The sequence below is a fragment of the Balaenoptera borealis genome (genome assembly GCF_965194805.1).
Source record: "Balaenoptera borealis genome assembly, chromosome: 1".
In the NCBI taxonomy this organism is placed as follows: Eukaryota; Metazoa; Chordata; class Mammalia; order Artiodactyla; family Balaenopteridae; genus Balaenoptera; species Balaenoptera borealis.
The window spans coordinates 186304235-186331408 of record NC_138860.1 but is presented as its reverse complement, the minus strand read 5'-3'; the positions used below and the strand labels follow the sequence as shown (position 1 = coordinate 186331408).

General features: G+C 44.4%; 1 protein-coding gene across 8 annotated transcripts in view; it reads left to right on the top strand.

Annotated features, from left to right (window-relative positions):
* Positions 1 to 13169: 13169 nt before the first annotated feature.
* LOC309610365 (centromere protein S) overlaps positions 13170 to 27174 on the top strand; it is a 25093-nt gene continuing 11088 nt past the window's right edge. The window contains exons 1-5 of one of the 8 annotated variants that reach the window (XM_082353210.1): positions 13247 to 13507; positions 16742 to 16865; positions 17651 to 17684; positions 22376 to 22442; positions 24128 to 24301. In XM_082353210.1, the coding sequence (XP_082209336.1) occupies positions 13454 to 13507; positions 16742 to 16865; positions 17651 to 17684; positions 22376 to 22442; positions 24128 to 24268 (420 nt within the window). In that variant the 5' untranslated portion in view covers positions 13247 to 13453 and the 3' untranslated portion in view covers positions 24269 to 24301. The other 7 variants (XR_014233874.1, XM_082353209.1, XM_082353208.1 and 4 more) reach the window with 7 other exon arrangements.

Below are 27174 nucleotides of genomic sequence, written 5' to 3'. Positions count from 1 at the left end.
CTGAAGAGTCAACCCGAGTTTATTTGTAAAGTAGCTCTTTGAGAACCATCACGCCCTCTGCCCTCGCCTCTTGGGATGGAGCAGAAATTGAGCCTGTGCGCGACCTCGAGAGCCAGCTCCCTGAGGCAGTGTTTCCCGCGTGTCCCCCGTGGGTTAGGGAGACAGAGCTCTTCTCACATAGGTGGGAAAGGTTTTTGTGGAATTTGATCAAACTGGAGCCTTTGTATCATGCAGCTGAATTCCCTTTTCCCTTTATTTAATAAAAATTAAAAAAAAAGAAAAATCATATTTATGCTGCTTCTCCAGATTCTTAAACATTCTCACCTTATCCACACTGAGCCACATCCTCATTGGCAGAATGATGTGCACCTGGTTTCATTACATTTGAATTAGTTTATTTCCTTCCTTTATTTAGCCTTGTTAAATATTTTCCTCTTTGTTTTCTTTAAAAAAAAAAAAAAGAAAGAAAGAAAAGACCTCAATAATAGTACCAGGAACAGCAGAGTTAGGTAATGATTGACTCTGGAGGGAAGGGTGGGGAGAGGTAGTCAAGGGGTGGGTGTACAGGCTTATGACTGGACAAATTATTTAATCTATCTGGCCTCAGTCTTCTCATTTGTAAAATGGGGATAATCATCATGCCTGCCTCCTTAAGGCTATTTTGAAGATTCACCTAGTAAAAACAGACCGACACTTGACACATAATAAGCACCTACATAAGTGGTAATTATTATTATTACCACTTCGGGGTGTGCCTGTCCCTGAAGCAGTGGCGTTTCTGAGAGTTAGAAACCAAATGTTACTTCTCAGCGCTCACTGGTGAATTCACTTTGCAAACCAGCCCTCAAAAAGTTCCTGGCGGGGCTCCTCTGTGTGCTCAAGTGTGTATGTTAAGACAGACAGATCTTAACTGAATACACTACCGCCATAACCCCTTCACCACCACCCTGCCAGCGGGTGGATCTTGGGGAAAGAAGGCAGATTCTGAGTCAGCAGGTCTGGGGTGGGGCCCCACATTCTGTATTTCTAACGAGCAACCAGGTGGGGCCATTATGGCACAGTCAGGGCAAAATAAACGGAAGCTCCTTTATCGCTAAAAGAATATAACCGTCCTTTGCCTAGGTCCTTGACAGGGAGGGTTTTTTTTACTATATATGATTTCATGCCTTTGGAATTTTACATCCCATGACTTATTTGAAAAATTAATGTCTGCCACACAGTGAATACTATTTAAGGTTGACTATTACCTACTTCCTGCTGAAGGTGAGGTGGTCGAACAATTCTGAAAGTGGATAGAGGTGGCCATGGATGGGTTCTGCCCCCAGCCAGGTCCTGTCCAGCCTAACTGCCACAGGGACAGTCTGGTGGCCATTCCAGCAAAGGGCCTCCCTTGGCAGAGACTGGGGGCCTATTATCTTTCTGCTTTCTTTCTGCTTCATTTGAGACACAGCGGAGTTAAGACGTATGGGTCAGGCAGGGGAGCAGACAGGACCTCTCAGCAGAGGCTTTAGGCAGGGGATATACAGGTGTTACATTTCTTTGAGGCAGATGTGGAGCCATCTTTTTAGGAGGGGTAGAGAGACCGTCAGGATGTATATACTATGTTTAGTATGTATGTTAGCACCGACATGTTCGCTGTTTTGTAATAGATATGCTGTTCCAGTAACAAACCACCCCAAACTCAGTGGTGTGGTATAACCACCATCTTTATCATTCTCCTAATTCTGAGGGCCAGGAAGTTGGAAGGGTACAGGAGCGACAGCTTGTCTCTGTTCCACAATGTCTTGGAGCCTCAGCTAAGAAGACTTGAAAGCTGGGGGTGATTCCATGGCTGGGATCACTTGGAGGTGTCTGTCTCCTTCATTCATTGGGCGGTTGATGCTGGCTGGGACCTCAGCTAGGGCTTCCAGCTGGAAAGGTGCACAGCGGCCTCACCACGTGGCCTTAGCCTAGGCAGACTTCTTACTTGGTGGCCCAGGGCTCCAAAGGGGAGTGTTCCAGCTAACAAAATGGATACCACATTGCCTTTTAAGACCTAGCCATGGATGTGACACAGCATTATTTCAGCCACACTATATCAGTTACAAGTGAGTCATAAGCCCTCTAAATTCAAGGGAAGGAGTATTAGGCTTTACCTCTTGATGGCAGAGTGGCAAAGTTCTAGAAGAGCATGTGTGTCAGGAGTTTTTTTTTTTTTTTCCCAAACATAATCTGCCACATATGCTTCCCTGGAAAAGGACAATTTGTTACATGGGGAAGTTGGGAACTCTGGCCCTATTTGGGGGTTTTCCTGAGGGCCTCATACAGTATTTATGGAATATATAAGAATATAATAATAGCTAACAGAGTGTGTGCCAGGCACTGTCTTTTTTTTTTAAATTATTTTCTTTATTTTTTTCTTTTTTGGCTGCGTTGGGTCTTTGTTGCTTGCTGCGCGCAGGCTTTTCTCTAGTTGCGGCAAGTGGGGGCTACTCTTTGTTGCGGTGCGTGGGCTTCTCTGTACAGTGGCACGGGCTCTAGGCGTGTGGGCTCAGTAGTTGCGGCGCACAGGTTTAGCTGCTCCGCGGCACGTGGGATCTTCCTGGACCAGGGATCGAACCCGTGTCCCCTGCATTGGCAGGCGGATTCTTAACCACCGTGCTACCAGAGAAGCTCCCAGGCACTGTTTTAAGTTTACTCATTTAATACAACAGCCTCTGAAGTAGGTGCTACCATTATCCCCAATTTACAGATGAAGCCCAAGGATGTGAAGTAACTTGTCCAAGATCACATAGCTCCTGCAGAACTGAAATTTGAACCCTGGCAATCTGGTGCCAGAATCCATGCACTTAATCATCAGACTATCTTTTTTTTTTTTTTTGTCTTAAACAACAGGAATTTATTTATTACAGTTCTGGAGACTGGGAAGTTCAAGATCAAGGTGCTGGTCAATTTAGTTCCTGGTGAGAGCTCTTCTATAGGCCTGAAGGCAGCAACTCCTCTCTGTGTTCTTTTTTTTTTTCCTGGCACATTCCATTCTTTTTTTTTTTTTTTTTTAATCAGTCATCAATTTTATACACATCAGTGTATACATGTCAATCCCAATCGCCCAATTCAGCACACCACCATCCCCACCCCACCGCAGTTTTCCCCCCTTGGTGTCCATATGTCTGTTCTCTACATCTGTGTCTCAACTTCTGCCCTGCAAACTGGCTCATCTGTACCATTTTTCTAGGTTCCACATACATGCGTTAATATACGATATTTGTTTTTCTCTTTCTGACTTACTTCACTCTGTATGACAGTCTCTAGATCCATCCACGTCTCAACAATTGCGTTCCTTTTTATGGCTGAGTAATATTCCATTGTATATATGTACCACAACTTCTTTATCCATTCGTCTGTTGATGGGCATTTGGGTTGCTTCCATGACCTGGCTATTGTAAATAGTGCTGCAATGAACATTTGGGTGCATGTGTCTTTTTGAATTACGGTTTTCTCTGGGTATGTGCCCAGTAGTGGGATTGCTGGGTCATATGGTAATTCTATTTTTAGTTTTTTAAGGAACCTCCATATTGTTCTCTATAGTGGCTGTATCAATTTACATTCCCACCAACAGTGCAAGAGGGTTCCCTTTTCTCCACACCCTCTCCAGCATTTGTTGTTTGTAGATTTTCTGATGATGGCCATTCTAACTGGTGTGAAGGGATACCTCATTGTAGTTTTGATTTGCATTTCTCTAATAATTAGTGATGTTGAGCATCTTTTCATGTGCTTCGTGGCCGTCTGTATGTCTTCTTTGGAGAAATGTCTATTTAGGTCTTCTGCCCATTTTTGGATAGGGGTGTTTGTTTCTTTAATATTGAGCTGAATGAGCTGTTTATATATTTTGGAGATTAATCCTTTGTCCGTTGATTCGTTTGCAAATATTTTCTCCCATTCTGAGGGTTGTCTTCTCGTCTTGTTTATGGTTTCCTTTGCTGTGCAAAAGCTTTGAAGTTTCATTAGGTTCCATTTGTTTGTTTTTGTTTTTATTGCCATTACTCTAGGAGGTGGATCAAAAAAGATCTTGCTGTGATTTATGTCAAAGAGTGTTCTTCCTATGTTTTCCTCTAAGAGTTTTATAGTGTCTGGTCTTACATTTAGGTCTCTAATCCATTTTGAGTTTATTTTTGTGTATGGTGTTAGGGAGTATTCTAATTTCATTGTTTTACGTGTAGCTGTCCAGTTTTCCCAGCACCACTTATTGAAGAGACTGTCTTTTCTCCATTGTATATCTTTGCCTCCTTTGTCATAGATTAGTTGACCATAGGTGCATGGGTTTATCTCTGGGCTTTCTATCTTGTTCCATTGATCTATGTTTCTGTTTTTGTGCCAGTACCATATTGTCTTGATTACTGTAGCTTTGTAGTATAGTCTGAAGTCAGGGAGTCTGATTCCTCCAGCTCCATTTTTTTCCCTCAAGACTGTTTTGGCTATTTGGGGTCTTTTGTGTCTCCATACAAATTTTAAGATGATTTTTTCTAGCTCTGTAAAAAATGCCATTGGTAATTTGATAGGGATTGCATTGAATCTGTAGATTGCTTTGGGTAGTATAGTCATTTTCACAATGTTGATTCTTCCAATCCAAGAACATGGTATATCTCTCCATCTGTTTGTATCATCTTTAATTTCTTTCATCAGTGTCTTATAGTTTTCTGCATACAGGTCTTTCGTCTCCCTAGGTAGGTTTATTCCTAGGTATTTTATTCTTTTTGTTGCAATGGTAAATGGGAGTGTTTCCATAATTTCTCTTTCAGATTTTTCATCATTAGTGTATAGGAATGCAAGAGATTTCTGTGCGTTAATTTTGTATCCTGCAACTTTACCATATTCATTAATTAGCTCTAGCAGTTTTCTGGTGGCAGTTTTAGGATTCTCTATGTATAGTATCATGTCATCTGCAAACAGTGACAGTTTTACTTCTTCTTTTCCAATTTGTATTCCTTTTCTTTTTCTTCTCTGATTGCTGTGGCTAGGACTTCCAGAACTATGTTGAATAATAGTGGTGAGAGTGGACATCCTTGTCTCGTTCCTGATCTTAGAGGAAATGCTTTCAGTTTTTCACCGTTGAAAATGATGTTTGCTGTGGGTTTGTCATATATGGCCTTTATTATGTTGAGGTAGGTTCCCTCTATGCCCACTTTCTGGAGAGTTTTTATCATAAATGGGTGTTGAATTTTGTCAAAAGCTTTTTCTGCATCTATTGAGATGATCATATGGTTTTTATTCTTCAATTTGTTAATATGGTGTATCACATTGATTGATTTGCGTATATTGAAGAATCCTTGCATCCCGGGGATAAATCCCACTTGAGCGTGGTGTATGATCCTTTTAATGTGTTGTTGGATTCTGTTTGCCAGTATTTTGTTGAGGATTTTTGCATCTATATTCATCAGTGATATTGGTCTGTAGTTTTCTTTTTTTGTAGTGTCTTTGTCTGGTTTTGGTATCAGGGTGATGGTGGCCTCATAGAATGAGTTTGGGAGTGTTCCTTCCTCTGCAATTTTTTGGAAGAGTTTTTGAAGGATGGGTGTTAGCTCTTCTCTAAATGTTTGATAGAAGTCACCTGTGAAGCCATCTGGTCCTGGACTTTTGTTTGTTGGAAGATCTTTAATCACAGTTTCAATTTCATTACTTGTGATTGGTCTGTTCATATTTTGTTTCTTCCTGGTTCAGTCTTGGAAGGTTACACCTTTCTAAGAATTTGTCCATTTCTTCCAGGTTGTCCATTTTATTGGCATAGAGTTGATTGTAGTAGTCTCTTAGGATGCTTTGTATTTCTGTGGTGTCTGTTGTAACTTCTCCTTTTTCATTTCTGATTTTATTGATTTGAGTCCTCTCCCTCTTTTTCTTGATGAGTCTGGCTAATGGCTTATCAATTTTGTTTATCTTCTCAAAGAACCAGCTTTTAGTTGTATTGATCTTTGCTATTGTTTTCTTTGTTTCTATTTCATTTATTTCCGCTCTGATCTTTATGATTTCTTTCCTTCTGCTAACTTTGGGTCTTGTTTGTTCTTCTTTCTCTAGTTTCTTTAGGTGTAAGGTTAGATTGTTTACTTGAGATTTTTCTTGTTTCTTTAGGTAGGCTTGTATAGCTATAAACTTCCCTCTTAGAACTGCTTTTGCTGCATCCCATAGGTTTTGGGTTGTCGTGTTTTCATTGTCATTTGTCTCTAGGAATTTTTTGATTTCCTCTTTGATTTCTTCAGTGATCTCTTGGTTATTTAGTAACGTCGTGTTTAGCCTCCATGTGTTTGTGTTTTTTACGTTTTTTTCCCTGTAATTCATTTCTAATCTCATAGCGTTGTGGTCAGAAAAGATGCTTGATATGATTTCAATTTTCTTAAATTTACTGAGGCTTGATCTGTGACCCAAGATGTGATCTATTCCAGAGAATGTTCTGTGCGCACTTGAGAAGAAAGTGTAATCTGCTGTTTTTGGATGGAATGTCCTATAAATATCAATTAAATCTATCTGGTCTATTGTGTCATTTAAAGCTTCTGTTTCCTTATTTATTTTCATTTTGGATGATCTGTCCATTGGTGTAAGTGAGGTGTTAAAGTCCCCCACTATTATTGTGTTACTGTCGATTTCCTCTTTTATAGCTGTTAGCAGTTGCTTTATGTACTGAGGTGCTCCTATGTTGGGTGCATGTATATTTATAATTGTTATATCTTCTTCTTGGATTGATCCCTTGATCATTATGTAGTGTCCTTCCTTGTCTCTTCTAACATTCTTATTTTAAAGTCTATTTTATCTGATATGAGCATAGCTACTCCAGCTTTCTTTTGATTTCCATTTGCATGGAATATCTTTTTCCATCCCCTCACTTTCAGTCTGTATGTGTCCCTAGGTCTGAAGTGGGTCTCTTGTAGAGAGCATATATATGGGTCTTGTTTTTGTATCCATTCAGCAAGCCTGTGTCTTTTGGTTGGAGCATTTAATCCATTCACGTTTAAGGTAATTATCGATATGTATGTTCCTATGACCATTTTCTTAATTGTTTTGGGTTTGTTTTTGTAGGTCCTTTTCTTCTCTTGTGTTTCCCACTTAAAGAAGTTCCTTTAGCATTTGTTGTAGAGGTGGTTTGGTGGTGCTGAATTCTCTTAGCTTTTGCTTGTCTGTAAAGCTTTTGATTTCTCCATCAAATCTAAATGAGATCCTTGCTGGGTAGAGTAATCTTGGTTGTAGGTTCTTCCCTTTCATCACTTTAAGTATATCATGCCACTCCCTTCTGGCTTGTAGAGTTTCTGCTGAGAAATCAGCTGTTAACCTTATGGGAGTTCCCTTGTATGTCATTTGTCATTTTTCCCTTGCTGCTTTCAATAATTTTTGTCTTTAATTTTTGCCAGTTTGATTACTGTGTGTCTCGGCGTGTTTCTCCTTGGGTTTATCCTGTATGGGACTCTCTGCGCTTCCTGGACTTGGGTGGCTATTTCCTTTCCCATATTAGGGAAGTTTTCGACTATAATCTCTTCAAATATTTTCTCTGGTCCTTTCTCTCTCTCTTCCCCTTCTGGGACCCCTATAATGTGAATGTTGTTGTGTTTAATGTTGTCCCAGAGGTCTCGTAGGCTGTCGTCATTTCTTTTCATTCTTTTTTCTTTATTCTGTTCCGCAGCAGTGAATTCCACCATTCTGTTTTCCAGGTCACTTATCCGTTCTTCTGCCTTAGTTATTCTGCTATTGATTCCTTGTAGTGTAGTTTTCATTTCAGTTATTGTATTGTTCATCTCTGTTTGTTTGTTCTTTAATTCTTCTAGGTCTTTGTTAAACATTTTTTGCATCTTCTTGATCTTTGCCTCCATTCTTATTCCGAGGTCCTGGATCATCTTCACTATCATTATTCTGAATTCTTTTTCTGGAAGGGTGCCTATCTCCACTTCATTTAGTTGTTTTTCCGGGGTTTTATCATGTTCCTTCATCTGGTATATAGCCCTCTGCCTTTTCACTTGTCTGTCTCTCTGTGAATGTGGTTTTTGTTCCAGAGGCTGCAGGATTATAGTTTTTCTTGCTTCTGCTGTCTGCCCTCTGGTGGTTGAGGCTACCTAAGAGGCTTGATGGGAGGCTCTGGTGGTGGGTAGAGCTGACTGTTGCTCTGGTGGTCAGAGCTCAGTAAAACTTTAATCCACTTGACTGTTGATGGGTGGGGCTGGGCTCCCTCCCTGTTGGTTGTTTTGCCTGAGGCACCCAACGCTGGAGCCTACCTGGGCTCTTTGGTGGGGCTAATGACAGACTCTGGGAGGGCTCACGCCAAGGAGTACTTCCCAGAACTTCTGCTGCCAGTGTCCTTGTCCCCACAGTGAAACAGAGCCACCCACCGCCTCTGCAGGAGACCTTCCAACACTAGCAGGTAGGTTGGTTCAGTCTCCGCCGGGGTCACTGCTCCTTTCCCTGGGTCCTGATGCACACATTATTTTGTGTGCGCCCTGCAAGATTGGGGTCTCTGTTTCCCCCAGTCCTGTCGAAGTCCTGCAATCAATTCCCACTAGGCTTCAAAGTCTGATTCTCTATGAATTCCCCCTCCTGTTGCCGGATCCCCAGGTAGGGAAGCCTGACATGGGGCTCAGAACCTTCACTCCAGTGGGTGGACTTCTGTGGTATAAGTGTTTGCCAGTCTGTGAGTCACCCACCCACCAGTTATGGGATTTGATTTTACTCTGATTGCGCCCCTCCTACCGTCTCATTGTGGCTTCTCCTTTGTCTTTGGATGTGGGGTATCTTTTTTGGTGAGTTCCAGTGTCTTCCTGTCGATGATTGTCCAGCAGCTAGTTGTGATTCTGGTGTTCTCGCAAAAGGGAGTGAGAACACGTCCTTCTACTCTGCCATCTTGGTTCCTCCCCTGGCCTCTGTGTTCTTACTTGGTAGAGATCATCAGACTATCTTACTGCTCAATGTGTACGATGCATTACTCATTGGCAGATTTACTGTACACCTACTATGTGCCAAGCACCGTGCTGGGAACCATTTGTTTAGTGGTGAGAGAATATGAAAGTCCTGACCTCATGAGCTCCTAGAATACATATAACAGCCGATGGAGAAGGAGTTCTGAATCAGCATTTTACAGTGCAAATTTAGGGAAAATAAATGATTAAACATTTATGGTACCCTATTTAATGCAGCTGGAAGGGGCTCAGGAAACCTGCAGTGTCCTTGCCTTATTTATGGTGAGGGCAGTGGGACGAGAGAAGAAGATAAGAGTGTGAACTCAGAAGACAGGCTGCTCATAATCAAATCTGGGCTCTACCACCTCCTAGCAGTTCAACCTCTGACAAAGTCCTTTCACCTCTGGGACACTCTTCCCTCATATATAAAATGGGGGTAACAGTACCCACCTCCGAGGGCAGGGCACCTAGGGCACAGCCAGGAGCAAGTCAGTGCTCAGTGAGTGTTAACCAAGGGGCAAGAGGGCGTTGTCGGCGCAATGCTGACACCTACTGGCCAGTTTACATGCCAGCTCTTCATCCTGAGAAAATAGTCCCAACCAACCACAGTTGACCCTTGAACAAGAGGTGGGTGGGTAGGGGTGCTGATCCCCACTTTCCCCTCTCGCAGTTGAAAATCTGCGTATAATTTATAGTGGGCCCTCCAAGTGTGTGGTTTGGCACGCAAAGATTCAACCCATCGTGGATCATGTAGTGCTGTAGCATTTAGTATTGAGAAAAACCCTTGTGCAAGTGGACCCGTGCAGTTCAAACCCGTGTTGTTCAGAAGGTCAGTGTACATCTATTTTCTGTAACGTAATACCTCAGCCCTGGACCTCTCTCTTCAGACCCTAAAGGGTTAGGGTATTCTGCACGTGTCGCTGGAATAATGCTCTTTCAGCCTGGGAAGCAGCTGCTTTAAAGTGAGATACATTGCAAGGTAAAAAGCACAGACGCTGCCTGGGAAATAATTGTTACTGTTTCTTGAACACTTATGTGAGGCAATTTAAATCTCACAACTGCTCTGCGAGGCAGGTCCTATGATCCCCACTTTATAAATGAGGGAACTGAGTCTTGGAGGGGTTCTGACTTGATCAGGGTCACAAAGCTGTGAGAGGGGCTGGGCTCTGAACCCAAGGCCTGGTCCGAGGGCTGGAGTTCGTTTAAAAATGCAGAATACAGGGCTTCCCTGGTGGTGCAGTGATTAAGAACCCGCCTGCCAATGCAGGGGACACGGGTTCGAGCCCTGGTCCAGGAAGATCACACATGCCGCGGAGCAGCTAAGCCTGTGTGCCACAACTACTGAAGCCCGCGCACGCCTAGAGCCCGTGCTCTGCAAAAAGAGCCCACGCACCGCAACGAAGAGTAGCCCCTGCTCACCGCAACTAGAGAAAGCCCGCATGCAGCAACGAAGACCAGCATAGCCAAAAAAAAAAAAAAAAAATTCAGAATACAGAAATATATAAAGTGAAAAATTTGAGTGCCTTTACCTGCCTTCTCTTCAACCCATGCTCAGAATTTAACTGTATTTGTCATGTATCCTCCCAGCTCTTTTTCTATTCCTTTCAAATATCCCACATCCCCATATAGATGCATATGCTCTTTTCTTTAAAAAAAAAAACCAAGGGCTTCCCTGGTGGTGCAGTGGTTAAGAATCTGCCTGCCAGTGCAGGGGACACAGGTTTGAGCCCTGGTCCGGGAAGATCCCACATGCCACGGAGCAACTAAGACCGTGCGCCACAACTACTGAGCCTGCACATCTGGAGCTTGCGCTCCGCAACGAGAGAAGCCGCGACAGTGAGAGGCCCGCGCACCACGATGAAGAGTGGCCCCCACTCACCGCAACTAGAGAAAGCCCTCGCACAGAAATGAAGACCCAACACAGCCAAAAATAAATAAATAAATAAATAAAAATTTTTAAAAACTCTTAAAAAAATAAATAAATAAATAAACAGAGCACTAAACTGTAAAAGAAGTGTCAGGAGGTCCAAAAATATGATTTTCCCCTTGATGACTGCAATAAGGCTTTAGAAATATACAGGTTTCCCCCCTTCCTGAAAGTTCGAGTTCCACCACTTTGCTTTTATGAAAGCCCTGCGTTAGTACCTGTTTTCGCTAACTGAAAGAAATCCAAAGAGAATTTTCATTTTTACGAGAAAAAAGCCATTGCCATACTAATGTAGAACTACATAAAAGTGCAGTGGCTCAGTGCAAACTTTCAAAAGCAGGGGATACCTCTACATCTATCTAAGTCAAATTTCTTTAAAACAATTGGGGGGGCCTCCACTTTGTCAGGACTCACTGAGATGCTGCTGAGAGTCAGATCCTCAACAAACATTCAGTGAAACCCACCGTGCGCCCGGCTCTGGCGCTCTCACTGGAACTCAGCTCACTCAGGTCTGCATCTAACAACTGATTCCAACACAGTACATTCTTTTTTTTTTTTTTTTTACAATGCATTCTTTCAACTTTGATTCAGTAAGTGTTTACTATGTGCCAGGCCAGCAGTGTGCTAGAGCCAGTTCGTATGGTGAGAGTTGATTTCTAAATTTTCAGGAGTACTGAAAACTAGAAACAAACACAGCCATTATTAAGAACTAAGTTCCATAAATTTGGGCTTAAATAAATTGTACTAAAAACAAAGGTAGTAAAAACTCAAAACTCATCACTTCTTAATTACGCTACTACGTTGCACATTTTTCTATCATCTCCGTTCTTGCCGTTATTTGCATCTACTGTGTCTGACTGGTGGTGTGCAGCATCTCCTCTCCGTGAGGCCGTGCCCCACAGGGTTAGCAGAAATCCTTGAGCGTGTCCTACCGAACAGCAGATAGGAAACCGCCTGTTAGAAACCCCTCTGCTTGCAGCCTCCTTTACTGATTAAGCCTGCTTATTTGTTTTTTGGTTTTTTTTTCCCATTCTCTAACTGCGTCCCCTCCAAGCTTCACATAGCCTAGGTAATGTATCACCAGACTTCTAAACTGCCCTTATAGATAACGCTTCTGACGTATGGGTCACTATAGTAACGGGGGGGGGGGGCTTGTTTTCGCGAACTTTGGAGTTGGCTCCTGCCCAGTTCAGGCCAGCTAAGACTAGTTCGGACCACCGACCCTAAAACTGCGCCTGCGCAGAACACTGACTGCCTCACCTTTCCCCTGCCTCCGATCACCTTTCCCCACACCTAAGACCACCCTGCTTCTTTATCCCATAAATATCTCAAGCCTCGAGCCTTCTGGGATGCGGGCCTGAGATTTGTTCTCTTGTCTCCTTCCGTGAGGACCTACGTCATCAACACACTCTCTGCTGCAAACTTCAGTGTCTCCGTGTTTGGCCTGCTGCTCCTGGGGCACACAAACCTGGTTTGGTAACAAATGCTGAGTTCAGTTTCCTCATATTGGTGGCTTGAAATCGGCCATGGTGGGAGTATTTACACCAAGGAAATCTACAGATCTACAAATTAATTCCTTGTTGACTGTTTACTTAAGGAAGTGAGGGGGGAATATGTTAATAATGCAGATTAAACTTGAATGTGTATGGTGTCTGCAGCCTTTACCTCATGAATAGCACAAGTTGAGGAACTACTCTTCCAGTACTTGACACTATTATTCGACTTGGCAGAGAAGTTCCTTACTCATGTCATCAACGTGTGAGTGAAGCTCCAAAGAGTGCAGCTGGGAAGGAGGAAAGTAACTGAAGAAAGTTTGGAAGCAGTGAAGATCCAACGTTGGGTTTCACTTTACTTTTTATTAAAAAAATTTTTGGCCGCGCAGCACAGCATGCAGGATCTTATTAGTTCCCCGGCCAGGGATGCAGCCTGCGCCCCTGCAGTGGAAGCGTGGAGTCTTAACCACTGGACCCCCAGGGAAGTCCCCTATTTCACTTAACTCTTAACGTAAAAGAAAATCAGCCAACATTCGGGTCATAGCTATATTCCTTTGACAATGGGGTGAGCAACTTATTCGCTGAAGGGGATAGAAATCAAGCATTTATCCGTGGTCTGACTTTGTGACACTACAGAATTGCAAAAACCCACACTGGATTTTGCAAGGCACACCAAGGTTACAGCCGCATGTAATTTACAATACAGAGTTGTGTGCCGTTGTCCCTACACACACACACACACACACACACACACACTCTTTCCGGGAGCTGGTGCAGAGTTGTGTACCGTTGTCCCTACACACACACACACACACACACACACACACTCTCTCTCTCTCTCCCCCCCCCCCCCCCCCCCCCCGGAGCCGGTGCTGCCCACTGTGCTCCGCGCAGAGCTGGCTCTGGGGTCCCCGGGGAGCTCGGCTTGGGCGCGGCGGGAGCAGACAGACTGCGAGGCGCCCTTCCAAGAGCCACCGCTAGGGGCCGAGAGCGAGGCAGGCGGCAGCTTCGCGCTTTGGCCCCCCGCGCGGCCCGTCGCCCGGCGCCGCGGCGGGAAAATCCGACTGGGCCTTCCCGGCCGCCGCCTCTTTCTGTCATCGCGGGCCTGCCAGGATCCACTCGCGGTAATGATGGAGGAGGAGAAGGGGGCCGAGGAGCAGCAGCGATTCTCTTACCAACAGGTACAGGAGAATGCGGTCTTGGCTGGGCTGGGGGAGGACGGCGTCTAGATTGTGCAAGGGAGAAAAAAGCCCTGCCTCCGCCCGCCCTCGCCTTCGTGCCGGGGTCGGAGGGCGAGCTCGGGCCTGCTCGGACCGGCTCCGGCCGCCTGGCGCCTGCGCTTAGGCCGGCTCGGCTGCCGCGGGGGGTGCTGGGAGGCTGTTTCCATGGTATCGCGGATCGGAGCGTGCGGGCGGCAGCGCAAGAAGGGAGAGTACGTGGAAGTTCCTGCGGCGCTCCGCGGCCGGGGCCCCTTTGGCTTTGGGGCAGCCTCAGTCTCCTCGGACACGGTCGTTGTGAGGCGCCTGGCACGCGGCACAAGCTCTAAAATGTTGGCTCCCGTAACCCGTGCGCTCTCCGTCCTGCCCGCGAGGAGACAAGCCTCAGACCCTGGTGCAAACCCAGGCCGTCCGCCTCCCGAGCCCATCGGATGTGGGTTCGAATCTCGACTCCGCCCAGAGGGTTGTGTTGACTCTGCCCAAACTCAGTTTTCCTAGATGGAAAATCGGGGTGATAGTAACCAGCTCTCGGGGTAGTTATGGATATCCAGTCCTTTAGTCAGCACCGGAATAAATACCGCGTGGCAGAGGCGTGAGAACAGTGTTGTAAAGAGGTGAAAACCAAGAACCAGGCTGGCAACTTCAGGGAAGATTAACCGAAGAGACACGGGAATGAGCTCCTAAGGTTCAGACGCTGTTTACCCACTCCCTTCCTTTATTTGAAGTTCAAGCCTTCAAGAAAAAGTTGCAAGAATAATGTATTCATCACCCATATGCCCCTCACCTCGATTCACCGATTAACATTTTGCTGTATTTGCTCCCTTGCTCCTTTTTTCGGAATTATTTGAGAATTAAATACACTTGACACTTCATCTTTAAATTTTTTTTTTTTTTTTTTTTTTTTTTTTTTATGGTTGTGTTGGGTCTTCCTTTCTGTGCGAGGGCTTTCTCTAGTTGTGGCAAGTGGGGGCCACTCTTCATCGCAGTGCGCGGGCCTCTCACTATCGCGGCCTCTCTTGTTGGGGAGCACAGGCTCCAGACGCGCAGGCTCAGCAATTGTGGCTCACGGGCCTAGTCGCTCCTCGGCATGTGGGATCTTCCCAGACCAGGACTCGAACCTGTGTCCCCTGCATTAGCAGGCAGATTCTCAACCACTGCGCCACCAGGGAAGCCCCATCTTTAAATTTTAATACTTTAGCATGCTTCTCCCAAGAACAAGGGCATTCTGTGACATAATCTCTGATCACGCTCAGGAAGTTTGATATTGATAAAATCCTATGATCTAATGTCAGTCCATATTCAGTTTCCCCCAGTTGTCCCAAAGATGTTCTTTTTTTTCCTTTTTATTTATTTATTTATTTTTGGCTGCATTGAGTCTTCGTTGCTGCTCGCGGGCTTTCTCTAGTTGCGGCGAGCGGGGGCTACTTTTTGTTGCGGTGCGTGGGCTTCTCACTGCAGTGGCTTCTCTTGTTGCGGACCACGGGCTCTAGGCGCGCGGGCTTCAATAGTTGTGGCACACGGGCAGGTGGGATCTTCCTGGACCAGGGCTCGAACCCGGGTCTCCTGCATCGGCAGGTGGATTCTTAACCACTGCGCCACCAGGGAAGCCCCCAAAGATGTTCTTTAGTGGTCTTTTTTCCATCATCCAGGATCCAGTCAGGGATCATGCCTTGCATCAAGTGGTCCTGGCTCCGGTCTTCCCTGGAACGGTTCTCCACCTTCTTTGTGTTTCATGACATTGGTGGTTTCCAGGAGTCCATTCATGGCACAGGTGTGGTGGGAGATAATCTCTTTGAGAGCAGGGACTGTCCTTTTCAGTTTTGTGTTCTCAGCCCCTAGTACAGAGCGTGGCTCTCAATAGACAACGCTTACTGAGTAAGTGAGTAAGGCTGCAAAGATGGACTGAGAAATTTGAACCTCGTTCTCTATGCAGTGGTGAGCGGGGGCAGGGCGGGGGGAGGATCCAGCCATTCACTCAGCCAGCTGTTCTTGCCACTAGGTGGACAGCCGTGAACAACACTTGAAGGGTCCTGCCCTCGAGGAGTTTAGACTCTAGAGATTTAGCCTCTCATGTTCAGCATCGAAGAAGGCACTTAGCCCGTTCCAGGAGGTGGGGGGGAGGGGCCGGCAGAGAAAACTTCCGGAGCAGTCGGAGCAGTCGGAAGGATCCGTGTCCTGTTCCCCCGCCCCTAACCTCACCTCTACACATACCTACAAAAGATCCCTTGGAGGGTCTTTATCCCTCCCTGGGTGGTGGTCTCTTTGTCTCCTCCCACCAATGCCCTCCACTTACCTACTCTTGTGACATCTGAAACTAAGGAATGTAGGTCCCTTGCTTATCTGCCTGGCCTCTACTCTGGGGTCCTGGACTTCTGTTTTTGCAGTTCCTCCTCATCTTGCTTCTACCGTGAACACTTGCTGGTAGAGTTGATACTGTCTTGGGTTCAGCTGTCACCATGTCCACTTCAGCTCTGTTTCCAGCACAGGTGGAGCCCACACAGGGCTCAGCAAGTTTATTCACATGAGACGGAGACCTTGGCTTAGCTTGTTTTGCTTCTTTACTCCTCCGCATGGGGTAGAGGCATGTTTTCCAGTACCTGAAAGGGTTGCTGAGGAGCAGTGAGGGTCCTGTTGAGGTGGGCTAGCAAACCAGCAAATCAGAGGAGGGTCCGATGCAGCCTCACGAGCCTTTCCCTGTGTTGTCCTGGTCATTCGTCCTGTCTCATGCAGGACTGGGGCTGGCAAGGACTTGAAGCACGGGGACGGGGTCCTTTTGCATGTGCTTGATTAACCCCCACATGGGGGCAGAAATCCCTGTCTTTTTTCATTGTGTTGCCCAGACACCTAGCACACGCCTTCACGCAGTAGGCACTTGGCACATAAATGTGGAATAACTGAGTAAAGTCACATAGCTGCCTCCCAAGTACCAGTCTGCCTTCATTCCCTGCTGAATTGCCATCATAATTCCTTACCTTTACTTGACCTAAATCATAACCATTAACTAGAAAGTAATGTTTCTACAAGTCACACTCCAGAGGGCCCCATTAATTTTTTAGTACAGTTGAAAAGTCACTCAGCCATTATGGAAAGTGCTGAAGGAATTAGGGTGAGCAGACCCTCTCCTTGATCTTAATTTTTTAAGATGTGAAAAGCTCTTATTTGCAATCTTACCCAAGAAGTGTTTTGATTTTGCTTCAGAGGCTAAAGGCAGCGGTTCACTACACTGTTGGCCATCTTTGTGAGGAAGTTGCGTCGGACAAAGAGATGCAGTTCAGCAAACAAACCATTGCAGCGATTTCGGAGGTGACTTTTCAACAGTGCGGTATGCAGCCACGGTCTTCCTACGGATGTATAGAAAGCTCAGAGGTTGATTTGCCTGGGAGAAATGTGCGGGGGGGTGCCGTGGCGTGTCTTACCAGCAGACAGAGAACATTATCATTGGACACCGTTCATGAAACGTTTCTTTTATCGGCCGTAAGATTCAGATAGCTTATGGAAAGAACTATTTTTTTTTCTTTCTATTACCCTAACACGGGGGCATCAGCACCTTTATTTTATTGTGCTTTAAACTGCCGGGAACATTAGACATAAATTTCATTGCTTTATAACTTTTTTATATCACCCACAGTTTGACAGTTGAACTTGCAGCCTTGGTATTTGCTTGACTTCAGAGGAGATTAATGTCCTCCTAAGCCCTAACTCGTAGCAAAATTTAAAGTTAGGGATAGTTTCTAGGAAGGAAAGGTGTAGCCACAATTACCAAAGGCTTGTAATGAAGGGTGGAGGGGGCCAGGGAGGACAAGGAGGTCATAATGAATCCAGTGATGGACCTGCCTGAAGGGCCTCCTCTCACCTTTAAAAGGATTTGTTGTATTAGTCACTGTACTTACTGTAGACATTGAGATTTCACCTTTCTCCCTCTGAAATAAGATTGAGATGGGGGGTGGATTTCCTTAGTGGTCCAGTGGTTAAGATTCTGTGCTTTCAAAGCAGGGGACACGGGTTCGATTCCTGGTCAGGGAACTAAGATCCCAAATGCCATGCAGCACTGCTGAAAAAAAAAAATTGCTATAGGGTAGCTAAAGCACATCTCTTTTTCTCTTTCAGAAAATTTTGCCAGAGACCTTGAAATGTTTGCAAGGTGGGTAGAGAGCTTGATTGTGGGATCTTTGTTTACATGCTATTGATACGCCCCATCTGGTGGTGAATTTCAGGAGAGCTTTAGCTTTTTTTTTCCCCTGTGTTTTGTGGATGCTCAGTCTCCAATCATGATTCTGTAAGAAGGTAACATCTGCTTTAATCACTGTCCATTCAGACTTGATTTGGCATTTTTTGACGCTTTCCAAGTATTTTTTGTTAACAGAACCAAAGTTATTCAGTTCCAGGTTAAAAAGGTATGAATCATGTCTCCAGGGCTCTGTGCACAGGGCGTGTGCTTTTAAGGCCATTTGTGCAGGTGGTGCGGTGCTGGGGCGTGGGGCTGGGCGCCCGGGCTGGGCTGCATCGTGCTCCGCGGGGGAGCTCGCAGGTGTCGGGATAATACAGCCCGCGGCCCGTCAGCCCTGCATTTGCTGAGCTTGTTACGAGTGAGACACATGCTCCTTGGAAAGTGTGTGACTTACTTTCAGCTGGTAAAGTGTTCGCTTTTACAGGTGATTTATGCTCCTCTCTTCAATTAGTACTGCAGGTAATTGAAAACAATTGCAACGAATTGCTTTCATGAAGCAGTTTGAATGAGGAAGGCCTGAAAGGGCCAAAGCTTTCTAATTTGCTCCCACTTCTGATTTGGTGCCAGCCTCTCCCACACCCCATACTTTTCACCTTGCTCCTATTAGCTCTTTGTTTCTCCGATGAATATTTTGAATGAATTACAGCAGTAGGTTCTCAGAGGTCAGGCTCTAAATCTTTCCTATTCCTGTGTATGAGTCCCTAAAAACCGCTTAGCATCTTCAACTTGGCCAGAAGGGATAAGGATAATGTATGGGATACTGATAGCTTATATGGCTTATCATTGTTCATTCAGGCGGTTGCCCCTTACCTGTGCCTCGTGCCCACCCCCACTCTGAGTCTCCTGCGAAATACATTTACTACCTTTACTTACCATTTCTTTTCTTCTTTTTTTAAAAAATATGAGCCCTTTATATTACAAAGGAAGACACAAAAATGTAAATAAGTAGACAAATGGTTATTTGATTTGAACATAGAGTTTATCAATACAGATCACCTCAGCACTATTGACATTGTGGACTGGATAATTCCTTGTTCTGGTGGTGGCTGTCCTGTGCATTTTAGGGTGTTTAGTGGCACCCCTGGCCTCTACCCACTAGATGCCTGTAGCAAGCCCTCAGGTGTGAGTTTCCTCGCCATTTCTGTTAGTTGTGGGAAAAGACAATGAAAAACTTTAAATACTTATAAATACTAGGAGTAAAAATGAAATTAGGGGACTTCCGTGGTGGTCCAGTGATTAAGACTCCCCACTCCCAATGCAGGGGGCCTAGGTTCGATCCCTGGTCAGGGAACTAGATCCCACATGCCGCAACTAAAAGATCCCGCACACAGCAATGAAGATCCAGCGTGCCACAGCTAAGACCCAACACAGCCAAAAAAAAAAACCTACAGAGATTTTTAAAAATTTAAAAAGAAATGAAATTAGAACTATTTAGCATTGTAACACATTAAGCTTTCAGGTACTCTGTGTTTTTTACAGTTTTTTTTTAATAGTCATCATGCTGTACATTACATTCCCATGATTGTCTTTTTTTTTTTTTTAATTTATTTAATTTATTTGGTTGCGCCGGGTCTTAGTTGCGGCAGGCATGCTCCTAAGTTGTGCCTCAGGGGTTCCTTAGTTGCAGCTCACTGGCTCCTTAGTGGTGGCACGTGTGCTCCTTAGTTGTGGCATGCGAACTCTTAGTTGCGGCACGCATGTGGGATCTAGTTCCCTGACCAGGGATCAAACCCGGGCCCCCGGCATTGGGAGCGCGGAGTCTTCACCACTGCACCACCAGGGGTATCCCTGTGTTTTTTTATAGTTACGTTAAGTCCATTTCCTTTTGCTGGGCACTGGGGCAGAGTGGTGTGTGGGTATCACTTAGACTGTCAGCTCCACGAGGAAGGACGTCATCTTTTGAGTAAAGGAGTCTGTGTAAGGCTATCAGCCTATGTTCTCTGAGTGAGGCTTTACTAGGAGGTGCCTCCTCTTCTGCGGTGCTCACGTGGGTGCACCAGGGCTCCTCAGACGTCCTCCCAAGGACCCTGAGCGAACACAGACACAGATTTTCTTAGAAGACTCATCCGTTGTCTTAATTTTACATTCGTTTTCAAAATAGTCCAGTTTGCTCTCATATAAAAAATCCTGTTTTAAAGTTTATCACAGAATAAAATTGATGTTCCCAGAAGGTCAACTTTATCCTGTGGTTTTGGGTTTTCCCTGTCACATAGTCCCTGCCCTGAGAACTACAATATGATTACCCCAGTTTGAGAAGTCTGAAATACATACTGTTTCAGGTTGGCTATATATTAAATAGTCTTTGGAGGCTGGGAACCTAACCAGTGTTTGTAACATTGTTTCTATGAAATAAAATGCATTTAAATTGTAAATACTATAAACTCAATTCACCTGTAAACTTTGGAAGATCATCTCCCAATTTAAGTTGAATTTCCCTTATTTAGCTTTGAAATCTCTAGTCACCTAATATTGTTAACATGTTAAAGATGAAACATTTTGAAGAAGATAGATATTCTACAGTAAATAAATTCTAGGGGCATTTTGGGAATAGTCTTTGAAACCTGTGTTGCTAAAAGTGTTATATGAAAAATCCCTTTGTTATGTTCCCTAGAGTAATTTTCTGGAGCCAGAGGTTTGATTTAGGAGAATCTCTGATGTGCAGTGGCTGGCATAGGATATACCTGCTCCTCCATCTGGGAAAGTGGTAACATTAAATCATGGTGCAGAGGGGACTTCTCTGGTGGTCCAGTGGCCAGGGCTCCATGCTCCCAATGCAGGGGGCCCAGGTTTGATCCCTGGTCGGGGAACTGGATTCCACGTGCCACAACTAAGAGTTGGCACGCTGCAACTATGAGTTGGCGTGCCGCAATGAAGATCCCGTGTGCCGCAACTAAGACCCGGCGCAGCCAAGTAAATAAATTAAAAAATATTTTAAAAAAAGAATAAAGAATATGGTGCAGAGAAACCAGATGACAAGCTGAGTGGTGGAGACGATTGACTCTGCTGTTTCCTAAATGCTTCTCGTGAACAGATAAGCTGATCTTACTCTGTGAATAGTTCAGTGTGCTGCTTCCTCTTACCTACTCCTCGTATGGCACTTTACCAAGGCGGTAATGCCGCCAGAGCAGCGTGATCGTGTGATAGAGATGAAGGCCACGGTGTGTCCATGGCACCTGATGTCCTGCACACAGGGAACTTGTGGACTGGCTTCATACTTTGTGGCTGCTATATTATCGCCTTTTTTAAAAAAATTTGTTTATTTTATTTATTTATTTTTGGCTGCGTTGGGTCTTCGTTGCTGCGTGCACCCTTTTTCTAGTTGCGGCGAGCCGGCTTCTCATTGTGGTGGCTTCTCTTGTTGCGGAGCACGGGCTGTAGGCGCGCGGGCTCTAGAGCACAGGCTCAGCAGTTGTGGTGCGTGGGCTCAGTTGCTCTGCGGCATGTGGGATCTTCCCGGACCAGGGCTCGAACCCGTGTCCCCTGCTTTGGCAGGTGGATTCTTAACCACTGTGCCACCAGGGAAGTCCTCTGTCACCTTGTGTCTGACTTTTTTCCCTCCTTCCCTCTGTTCTGGTCCTTGCAGGTGGCTAGTTAGAAGTTATCTTCTGACATGGGTATTATATCAGGACAGGCAGATATTGTCAATCATGATGAGATGGCACATGATACTTTCACACTTAGCAGGATGTGAAAGACTAACTTGGCCAAATTATGGAGTATAATTTCTGTGATTTTATCTTTAACTCAACAGTGAGGACTTACTATGTGCTGGCCACTTTGATAGTTATTAAGGATACAAAGATTCCTCCTTATTCCTACTTACAAAGTTCCTACTTATGTTTGGAGGAAGTTAGAAATGGCAAGGAAGGGTGTAATTAGAGTAATAAATTATTGACTAGAGCTTATTATCTCCAATTACCTTTTAAAGCAGGCATAGGAGGACTGGGATGAGAACTTGAGTCCGTGTTGTGAGCAAGAAACAGACTCCAGTTGAGAGGATGTTCTTTGTTCTAACTGGGCTGTTGTCGGGGGGATGCGTTGTCTCCTAGTTGGGAAATGGGGTGTTAGGAGACACCTGCACAAGCTTTTTCCTGTAATGTAGCCTTTGGAGAAGAGCTTTAGGACCTTGGTGTAAGTGAAGCCATGCTTCATGGAAATTCTCTTTTCTTCTATTTAACGTCTACTTAAGCAGAGACGATCTTTGTATCGTGAGCTCTGTGTCATTCTCTTTTCACTGAAGGTGCTTCACTGACCTGCTTCTTGCTTTTTGTGTGGTGGCCTCTGTGTCCATTGTGACCAAGCAGGCCATTTGGGAAGGGTTTAACGCCCCTCACTCCTTCCCCTGCTCATATTCTCCAAGCACGCTGGCCCTCAGGTGGAAGTGGACAGATGGGCTTCTGCTTTCTCTCAGTCTCTATTTAGTTGGTATCTTGGCTCGTCACTTCACTCATTTTTCTGTCACTGTTGCTTAATGACCTTAATCTGAAAAGATGGGCTACTTAGAGATCCTTGCTGGTGTGAAGTCTGGCCATGAACTTCTGTGTTTCATCAAAACTTTAAATAATACCAAACATTTTGGTGAATTGTTTCTGCCCTTTCTACAGACATGCGAAAAGAAGCACCATTAACACTGAAGATGTGAAGCTCTTAGCCAGGAGGAGTAATTCACTGGTGAGAGATGAATTTCTTTCCTCACTCCCCTTTCCCATCAGAATACATTATTCCCAATTAATCACTTGCAGCCATGAAGTGATTCCCCAGGGCACCTTGCATTAAAAACGAGAGATGCTTGAACCATTCAGACCTGCCCGTAATTTATAGGCTTTCTTTCATTATGATGGATCTTACTAAGCCAATTTGAAATTTTCTAATCAGTGCTCTCTGGATTCATAATTTGCCTTTTTTGTAATATCTCAAAACTTTGGTCCCATGTTTCATTTGGAGCATGATGTCAGAGACAGGTCGCAGGCCAGAGTGTATGGGGATAGTTTCGTTATGGTGCCCACAGTTCTGTTGGGCCAGGTATGGAAAGAGTATCTGTACATCTGGGATGTGCAGGAAATTGAGCACATTGTCTGTCTTTTCAAAGAAGTCTAGACATCATCTTGACCAAGCCCTCATTTTACAGGTGATGCTGTGATCGTCCCAGGCTAGTAGCTGTGGCCAATGGCAGATCCAGGACACCTGTGAGGTTTCCTGACTTAGTCTGATCCTAGCAGTTAAAATACTTTACGTTCCTCCCCAGGATGTGAGCTCCACGAGGGCAGGGATTTTTGTCCCTTTCTTCTCTGCTCCATCTGCCGTGCCTACAATAGGGCCTGGCCCACAGTAGGTGCTCACGAGTAGTTACTGAATGAATGAACTTGTGTAGCACTTGGCAGTTTACACAGGACTTTTATTGATGATATTTTACATATATTATTTAAAGCTCACAACTACCCTCTGACGGTTTTCAATAACATGACTAGATAGCCCCATTTTACAGGCTAGGCTACTGGAGTTAAGTAACTTCCCAAAGTTAAATAGGAAGTTTTCTGGTTGACTGCTGAACCTTAACCTTTGAGCCCTGAATCTAGTGCTGTTTCCACTGGGCTGTTCTCTATCTCTGCTCTTCTAATATTATTTCTCCAAAGTTTAAGTCAAGGTTAAGGATGATATGATTCCTAAGTAAAATAGCTCAGGTGCCTCGTGGTGCCGTGTATCAGTGGAAAAGACATTTCTCTCTTCTCATGAATCCTGTCATAACTCTTACTTGGTCAGCTTCAGTGAGCAATTTCTATCTTTTGCCAAGGAATCGTCAGTGCAAGTCATCTTAGACTATTAATTGGGAAGTTTCCTGCTTAGTGCATATTTGTCTACTTCAGAATGTTGTTTTTATTTTGGATTCTTAATTTTTTTTCCATCTGACAAAAACTTATTACTGAAGAGTTGGAGCTAAATCTGTGCATTAGAATAAGTCTTCCCTGAGGGCAGGGACCTTGTTTTATTTCCCTTGTATCTCTAGTATCTGGTACACAGTAGTTGCTCAGTAATTTTAGTTGCATAAATTTAGGGGCATGTTGACTATATTTGTGCTTTGTAGAGTATATTTGTGATTGGCATGTCTTCTGTAAGCTACAAGTTTTAATTCTTTTGATTTTTCAGGGAACTCCTACCTGTTTGGTAGGATATGTAGCAGTGAGTTGACTTTTGAGGTTGATTCCTTCTTCCAGAAAAAATTTGAAGCTGTGTTTAACTCTAAGGAATGTAACCCAGGGTGGGAGTGGTTGGGAAACGGTGTAGATTTTTTTCTCCCCTTAGGTTTATAAATGGCTTTGCAACCAGATAAAAATGTAGTTAAAAAAATTTTTTTATAGCTAAAATACATCACAGAGAAAAATGAAGACATCGCTCAGTTTAACCTGGAACGAAAAGCAAAGAAGAAAAAGAAGTTAGAGGATGAAAACAAAAATTCAGTGGAGCCAGCAGAGGCTGGTGTAGTGGAAAGTGAGAATTAAAGTCTGTCGCCGTTTGGAAAAAGCAGCCTTCAGGTAGAGCCACTAAAAACACGTATTGCCAACAAAGGGTTTTGAAAGGGTAAGTGGAGATTACAAAAAAAAAAAGGCTTGGGGGCTTTTTGTACTGTATTCTCCAAGTCACTGACTGCAAAAGGTGGTTTAAAAGAGAACTAGAAACTCTTAAGCAAAATACTCCCATGTCTTACTGAAGCACATGAAAAAAGTGTGTGTTTGAATGGTATATATTGGAAATTGTATCTATTGCAATTAATAAACTTGTGTTAGCAATTACATATTATTGACTTTTTCAAGCAAAAATCATAGTTATTTTTTCATTCTTTTATATAATTTTTCAGGCTGACAGTCCCTGAAAGATGAATAAAGCTATATTTATTTAGTCCTTTTTTTTTTTTTTTGGTTGCCCTGCAAGGCATGCGGGATCTCAGTTCCCTGCCCAGGGATTGAACCCGGGCCCTGGCAGTGAGAGCGCCAAGTCCTAACCACTGGACCACCAGGGAACTCCCTATTTAGTTCTTTTGATTACCAATATTGATTTTTTAAAAAATTCATTAATTTATTTATTTATTTTCGGCTGCATTGGGTCTTCGTTGCTGTGCGCAGGCTTTCTCTAGTTGTGGCGAGCAGGGGCTACTCTTCATTGTGGCGCGCGGGCTTCTCTTGTTGCAGAGCACGGGCTCTAGGTGTGCTGGCTCAGTAGTTGTGGCTTGCGGGCTTCAGTAGTTGTGGCACGTGGGCTTGGTAGTTGTGGCTTGGGGACTCTAGAGCGCAGGCTTAGTAGTTGTGGCGTATGGGCTTAGTTGCTCCGCGGCCTGTGGGATCTTGCCGGACCAGGGATCGAACCTGTGTCCCCTGCATTGGCAGGCGGATTCTTAACCACTGTGCCACCAGGGAAGCCCCTCAGTATTGTTTTTTTTTTTTTTTTTTCCAGGATTGTTTTTTAAACCCACGTCACTTGTGATCACAAGGTAAAAGGGTGGGTGTTTGGAAATGGTCCTTTTTACATTTTAAAGGTGATTTTCTCCAGAAACACAGTTTATGTGACTTTTCTCTGGCTATTTTGTAATTATACTGGGCAGAAGTTTTGCTTGAGAGGAAAACGCGACTACTCCTCCAAAACACTTCAGTTTTGTGTCCTCTGTTTTAGTTTGTGAGAGATGATGCTTCCAGGAGTCCCAGGTCTGCTGTCTTCTCCTTGGGGTTTATTAGGGGTCCAGGGCATGCCTTTTCCCTATTGGGGCAACAGGAGTAAAGAAAAGGGACTGGCATTTACAGAGCCCGTTCTGTGTGCCAGGTGCTGCTCTGGGTGCTCTTTATACTTCTTCTTCACAACTTTTTCAGGGTTTTTTTGTTTATTCCCATTTTACTGATGAGCAAGCTGGAGCTTGAAGATGTTAACCAACCACCCTGGATCTACTGACCAATGGAGATGGTACTCACATTTGGAGTGATGACTCTAGACTGGGTGAGAGAGAAAAGGGCGTGCAGCTGGATAGAATTTATACCATCCATGCCCAGATATGATCAGCAAAAGATACCCCAGAGTCTAACTCTCAAAAGGAGATGCTGAGCTATGGTCATAGTAAAGCGTTGAATTCAAACTTCACAGTTTCAGGTTCTGCAAATATCTAATCATTTGGTCTCAGATAATAACTGTAACACCTTTGTGTCACATCAGTGAAAGAAATGTGAATCATGCAGGCTTCCGTCCTTACAGTACATTCCAGCCAAAGATCTGTATGTTAGCAGTTAGTTTCATTTTCAGGTAAGCTGTCTTTAAACGCCTCATCACGGAGAGTTTTGAGACTAGATACTGTGGACTTTCCAAAGGCTGACAAATCTAGACTTGCATCCTGATTTCATAACTCTAATAGCTGTACGACTTTCTGAAACTTTGTGTTCTTATCAGTGAAATAGAGTTAATACCTCTCGCAGCAATGTTATATTCGACAATAAAAGGAAATTGGTAGAACCATTATAACGCATCTTGTTTCTATAGATTTCTGTAGCTCCAGAAACTCAGAATACACATGACTCGAAATGATGAACCCGTGTGTGCCCTGGGTGTCCTGTCCCTGATTAGAGGGTTGTAGAGGGCCCCTCCTGGCTGGCGTGGGTATTCTGACATGAAGTTTTCTAGCCAGATGAGAAAGTTGACTTGATGTTCACGTAATCTTTTGGTTTATTTGGCACATTTATGTATGACCTGTTCATATTTTAGACAAGTGGTAGTACAACACATTTTTCGGGGATTATAACACAGGGGTGGCTAGACTTTGTATGGAATGGCTGAGTCTACTCCCTGAGTTCTCAGGAGCTGCCTCTTGCCCACCGCATGTTCCGATCAGGGTTTAGTTGACTCCGGAATGTCCATGTGATGTCAGTCATCCTTTCCAGTTCCACCTTTGCTGAGAGTGGCAGCAGGGAGTGGTAGAGGGCTCTTGCTCACAGGCTTGCTTCCTCAGAGTCCTGGAAGCTCATCTGAACTTTAACTAGATTTATTAACCATGTAGCCAGATGATTGACCGTGTAAAGCAGCAGATGTCTTTGACATAAATGTGGCCTGGTAGCGTAGTTGGGGCAATTTACATTTATAATGTTTGTTGTCCTCCTTGTTACACCAATTCCTCAAAAAAAATTGAAATAAAAGATCCTGTGTTAATTTTTTATTACTCAGTTAACGATCCAGGGAAGTTTCAAAGCATCCCCTTCTACACACAGCAGCAGCTGGAATGCGCTGGGGTAGGTCTACACTGGCTCATACACAGCTGATACCTTGAAACCTAGGTGTCTGGGAAAGCGTAATCAGGGCCCGATTACTACCTTTACTGAATTGCAGAATCTGTAAAGAACCCTTAGAGGTCGTTTAGTCCAATCTCCCCAGCAAG